The following is a 6,470-nucleotide window of genomic DNA, read 5'->3' as shown; positions in this document are numbered from 1 at the left end:
AGCGATTTGCCCACAGTCATCAGTATGGGTGAGTAAAATCAATCTCTACTTCATAATTTCTTTTGTACCTTTGATATAATTGCTTCAATATTGCTTAAAAAATAGTGGACTGAACTAGACTAGTAGTTATAGCTACCTATACTGTGTAGTAAATAATTCTGATTAAGATCTTTTACTCTCATCGTTATCATAGTAAGTTATAACCCTAATAATAACCCTAATTTATTTTTATGTAAGTGCCTCTGGTTTGTCATCCTTAATCCTGTGGGACAAAGCTGTGAAAAGGTTCAATAATGCCCATTTAATCCATTAACATAAACCATTGACAGGGTCTGGGGCTGAGGCTGGATCCAGCTGCACCCAGAGGCCTCTATGAGGAGTTTAGAAAGCAAGAGGATCCTGTCTGTGCCTCGTGACTCAACAGGGGGCTCCTCTATAATCTCTGTAGCTCCCACTCTGCCCACGACACATGGGCTGAAACAAACACCTAACTTCCCCTTTGTACCCTACCCTGCCTACCCACAAATTACAGCAGCGCATGCCACGTGTCAGGTTACCTTGAGCAGCTGCTGATGGCCTCAGTGAAAGCTGCCTAAATGTCAGGCTGAGGTGAGAGACTGCCATGCCTGTCTGGAGGGAGAGAAGTCATGGTACAAAGTACTTGCTACTTAATTTGTGTCCGGGTTCAAGAGGGGTTCACCTATTGCTGTGGTAGAATTGGTGTAAAAACACGGCTGGAAAAAACGGTGTTTCAAAATACAGCTCAAAGTTACTGTGAACGCTTACACAGAAATATCTAGACCTAAAGAGAATTAAAATACATAGTTTTCAACTACTGAATATGTACCCATTAAATGGTCCTTAAACATAGCTAGAACAGTAGTACTGATTTTAAGGACTGTGGGTAGACCTAATTACCAGAAACACTACAGCTACAGTCTGAAAGTGAGAAAGTGTAATTCTACACCTTGTTCCTACTATACATTTCCCTTTGCAAAAAATCTGGATAAAGCAAAAAATTATACAAACTTTATACCATGAAACAAGAATACAGAAAATTTTCTACACAGGTTTCAGTGTTCACCCCTTGCACAAAATTTATTCATTATTGGCATTTCGTAGCCTGTACATTAAAATACAGGATAGAAGTAAATGAATGAGCAATGTTCCTCTAGTAAACCATCATGCCTTTGGATGAAAACCAATTTTGATCTGAAGCTCTAAAGCAAGACATTTCTTCTGCTGTTTCTGGAAAACTCTAAAGGACAGAAATCCACAGCATGAGGATAACCCTCTAAGGAATGTTTTGCTCTTCCAATCTTCTTTCCAACAAAGAAACTTTTTATTCATTTTATAATAAAGGCTAGATAGGCCCACTATACTATCAGGCAAGTTTGCATTGGCATACATTTCTAACATGAAGAAGACAGGACAGGGACTATTCTTTTGGTGCAAAGACACATTTTAAAGAGGTGCAACACTTTCCATGATTAGCATAGAGTGCTGCAAAGAGCCTCAGGGATTCTGCAGCCACAGAAAATTTCTGGTACTCATTACGACAGGCATCGCATTTAATAACTTTTTAAAACTTTATTCTAATATACATTTAATAATGTAAATGTACACATCACGTTAAACCCTTACACCCCTTGGTAACCTAAGTTAAACACATGCTACCTTATACATGCAGTTCCATAAAAATGATCCCCTTTTGACAGCTATTCATCACAAGCTGGAGTAGTTAAGGCCCCATTTCTTTAATGGGCAGTGAATAAAAAATTTAAAACTTATTAATAGACATTCTCAGCTTGTATATCATAAACTACACAAGTCTAGACAGTCTTGTCTAGTTAGACAAGACCAGACAACTTTTAATTTGGGATGCTTTCTGAGAGATGTCTATAAACAAAAACTGAATAGTCCATAGTGCAAATTACTACCTCATAAACTGCAGCATAATAACACTTTTCCTTATGGATCTTCTTTATGAGGAAATTTATACTTTTGTAGTATAATAATAATAATAATAATAATGCATTTCATTTTACACTTATGAGGATGATATTGCACTTAATGGAAAATGCTTTACTGAGTAGTAATGTCTTTAAGCAAGCCTGTATTATAAGCAATTTTTATTTTCTTGAGTCTCCCTGAATCTTCACACAATTCTTAAATATTAACTAAAATTCCTTGGTTTCAAATTAAACAGTATTCATATTTAGTGTATTTTTAAAAATTAAACAAATTGGACAACACACCATAATACTATAACCAATCTGTATACCCCTTTCTAATTTTGAGGCAAGTAATTATCTACAAATTTAGTATTAAGCAATGACAAGGGGATGCAGAATTTAGTAAAACACTTTGTGATTAGAGGTTCAAAGAGGTGTGGATAGACAGTGTGAAGTAGAGGTGGTGTTTCTTTTAAAATGGTTGAATGCAAAAATCCAGCAGGACTCCTAACATATTAATAAATTAGAAAGGCTAACAGGGATTTTTTTAGAATTGCCATACACTGTTAAATCCTCAATAATACCTAGCATTTATATAGAACTTCACATTTTTAAAGTGCTATACAAATACTATCTGAATGAAATGTATTCTCCAGAGGCAGAATACAAATCCAAAGTGAATGGTGATCAAATGAATGGCACCATAACAGTAAAATGTAATGTAATTACTACAGAGAGAAACTAAGTACTTTATAATCAGCTCTCTATGCATGAACTATCATGGAAGACCACACACTGTACAAGGGAAATGTAGAGATATAAAATTATTATCATTCATTAAATAGGTTCTGTGACCACAAGGAATTGACACAAGAGCTGTAATTGGCTCCACAACTTTAAAATACCTAATTCAGAAGATGTAGGAAACACAAAGAAACCCTTCAGTGACAGACAGGCAGGTTATTTCAAGTGCTTGCACAAACCACCTTTAAAAGCCATTATTCCTATACATCAATGCGAATTCCATGTTTTATGGACATTAATTCTCTAGTGCCCGTTAAATACATAACAAATGAACACAGGTGAGGTAAAGATGCTGTAATTGCCACATACAGCCAATATGGCAAGGGAGGAGTTTTTCCAAACGGGCAGATCCAGAGGCCATGACGAATCCCGTCACGGACATGATGAGAAGTCCAGGATATGAACAACATCCAGGGAAGAAAGCACCATGAGTCCTTAAGCCTGAAAAGCTGCATGATAAACTTTAATGTCAGAGCCACCACAGGAATCACAGTAGAACAATGAAGAAGTGGTCTCCGTGGAAGAGTCAGAGCAGCCTGCAGAAGAGAAAAACATTACTGCCAATGGCTACAACTGTGACAAGAGAAGAAAAGTTTCATCAGTGTTTACAAGTGCATTGTCAGTGCACTAAATGGAAGCAGAAAGAAAAACATACTGTTCCTTTCCACTGCAATAACTTAAAGCAAATTTTATGCATGAGAGTTGTGTGCTGCCCTGTCTCTATGTATGATATGAATCATGCATCCTACTAAGTACTCTCATCAGCAAAACAGGGAGGGAGAGGGATGAGGAATCCTGTTTGTCACACAGTCAGGTGGAAAATGGGAACATTGTATAATCTGTTGTGCTGATTACATGTCTTTAATTTCAAGACAATTAAAAGGAAAACAACCATGCAATACACTTGAAATATTTAGTATGTTTTAATTGAAATAAATAACGTGATTTAATGGCATTTACTCTCAAAAATACATCCTCTATTTTACTATAGTTATCACCTGTAAAGTTGGTTTAGTTGCACAGTGTTTAAAATACCAAAATAATTTTCAAGAGGACAAAAATATGAGCAAAGTTACATGTATTTTGATCACCTTGAGACAGTATTCTTCATGGACAGGCAAAACAAAGTTCATAAATGAAGATCTGAAACATCTGTGAGTGGAATTTTTGTATCAACAACTTGTTTAACAATAACTCAGTTGAAAGCTCGATATTTGGTTTTAATAATGTGAATGTCTAGCTATTGAGATTAGATTTAGCCATTTTAAGAAGTGATAATGTCAATTTAATATACAGGTTTGAGAAGATATTCTGTGGGTGTACTCAGTAGCAACAGCTACAACCATCACCCCTAATTCAAACATCATAAAAAAACACTAATGGTATTTTGGATTATTATTTCACAAATAAGATTCTTGTGTCTGTAAGCACAGGAGAAACAACAGCACACTACCAGAAGGTCTACAGAAGTGCTGATTTGATATTCATTGGCTCAATTCAGTTGCTGGGGGACACTCAGAAAACCTGTAACAAGGCCCCAGAGATGTAAGGTGACATCTTTGTATCTTTGCTGTGTTGAACACATCCCTCACTGCACCTAGCGCAGAAGGCAAACAAAGCATCTCTAACCTGTTCATTCTTCAGTTGTGTTAATCCTTGCAGGATTCAACAGGAAGAGGGCCTGGCAGTGGGACTCTGGAATAGGTTCATCAAACTCACGCATAATTTAGATAACTGCATGGAACACTACCTTCTCTGCAAGGAAGCTGCAATGTAGCCTTAGCCAGTTTATTAACTGATTAGAGATGGGAAGTTACAGGCTACCTTGAAATAAAACAGCTCATGCTTTAAGCCACAGCCAACCATAAAAGGCCTGCAGAAAGCTTTGTTCTATTAGCTTCCCACCACACACTTGTCCTTGACTCCTGATCAAGTAATGGGATTTAAAAGCTCACAAACTGTCTCAACAATTTTTAACTCTAATGTTGTGGAAACAATTCCTCTAAGTTGGAACAAAAGGTGTATTTTCTTCAACTTCAGTTCTGTTTCACCCAAGCAGATTGTTCATGGATTAAGGCAGAAAAATCTTGTGATGGTGAAATTGTTTATCATCTGCCTTACAAAGAGTCCAATTTTTGTTACTATCAACAAAAGGCTCAAAAGTACATACTAACTTAATTTTGAAAAAACTTGAATGTTTCCACAGATAATCTATTGACTGGCCTCTATTTCTGCACTTTGGAAAAAAACCAGCAGTACAGTCTTTAATTAGTCTCTTCCCTCTGGCCTATTAAGGTTAGGTGCCAACAGCACACAGTGAGTAAGGAAAATTTTAATGATACTTAGGTACACAGTTTATCAGTATTGGTGCCAAGGTGATGCTTAAATTCTTTCCACATAAATTTCAGATGGCAGGGTTGTTCATATAGCAAACCTGAGTGTTCAGGGTCAGCAAGAGAAAGTCCTATTCTGTAACTGCAGTACAGCCATCAAGCTTCTGATATGCTGCTGCCCAAGGCCTGAGAGAACAGTCTGTTTCCTCTTTTACATTCCGTGACTAAAGGAACCCTTACATCCTGGAGTTGCCAAGCCCTGGAGACAGACAGGTAGTTCTGTTTGCTAATTTAAGCTGCTATACTCTCTTTCTCCTAACAGGAAAACTTGTTTTAAAGCAGATCTTTAAAAAAACCCCAAAAACTCAAAAACAAACAAAAAAACCCTGCAACAACAATGAAAAAAAAAAAAACCACTGCAAAACACAAAAAGCCCCCTTTTCTGCCTTAGACCTCGTGGAAAAAGCTGCAAACAGAATTTATCTACAGATGACCTTTTCCCTTTGCCTACATATGCAATCAGATGCAAGATCATCTTGCAGTTGCTGCTCCTCCAGCCTCGCTAACTACAATGAGCAGCTGGAGACAGGATACAATAATTGCATGCAGGAGAAGCCACCCAAATTATCTGCCTTAATGCTCAGGGTAACACCATGGATGTTATGTAATAACAGATGCTCCCTCACTGATATGCTGTGGTGCTTCACAACCCTGAAGTCTTTAGTTCATAGTAATATATTCAAGGTAACATAAAGTAGTAATATTAACAACATAGTAACATATTCAATGCTACATCAATTGTGCTTGTGCAAAGCTTATTCTCTAGTTTCAGAAATGCTCCTGTACAGCCCGGGTCAGTCATGGGCAGCACATTTCACAGCAGTGCCAGCGTTACGTATGTTTGCCACCAACTGAATGTTCTACACTTCCAGAATTTGGTGACTCTTTAGCACCAAGACAGCAATTTCTGCATGTCTGTTCTGCAACGTGAGTGTCTGGGCTACAATCCTGGTGGAGTCTGGGAGCAGCCCATCATGTCATACCAGCACTCCTGACTGACAACAGGCTGCAGGAACCACCACCTTTGGAGTAGCCAGCGAGACAGGTCCTTCTATACTTATGTGCACAGTAAAAACCACATGGAGCAAAAAGAACTACAAATTCCAAGTAGTGGAGTCATGGTAGACTTCATACTCATTGCAAAAATAATGTGGGCAAAAGGTCAGATCACATGGTACTTGGTACACAAGTATTTATCAGAGCAAACATACAAATACCACAGGTGACTATTTACCCTGAATACTGCAGAAAAATAATGATGACCATGAAAAACAGAGCAATGGCCAAACAATCCAGCCGCTGAGTGGCGTCAGCAGGA

The 6,470-nt window shown here is 37.7% G+C and overlaps 1 protein-coding gene across 1 annotated transcript in view; it reads right to left on the bottom strand.

Moving 5' to 3' along the window:
- Positions 1-933: 933 nt before the first annotated feature.
- The window catches only part of TMEM267 (transmembrane protein 267), a 10,509-nt gene continuing 4,972 nt past the window's right edge, over positions 934-6,470 (bottom strand). The window contains exon 3 of the mRNA XM_005422001.2: positions 934-3,295. Within this exon, the coding sequence (XP_005422058.1) occupies positions 2,960-3,295 (336 nt within the window). The 3' untranslated portion in view covers positions 934-2,959. The remainder of the gene's footprint in view (positions 3,296-6,470) is intronic.

Source organism: Geospiza fortis, unplaced genomic scaffold, assembly GCF_000277835.1.
Source record: "Geospiza fortis unplaced genomic scaffold, GeoFor_1.0 scaffold443, whole genome shotgun sequence".
Lineage (NCBI taxonomy): Eukaryota > Metazoa > Chordata > Aves > Passeriformes > Thraupidae > Geospiza > Geospiza fortis.
The sequence above is the reverse complement of the archived record's forward strand: the minus strand, read 5'-3'. Positions and strand labels throughout refer to the sequence as shown.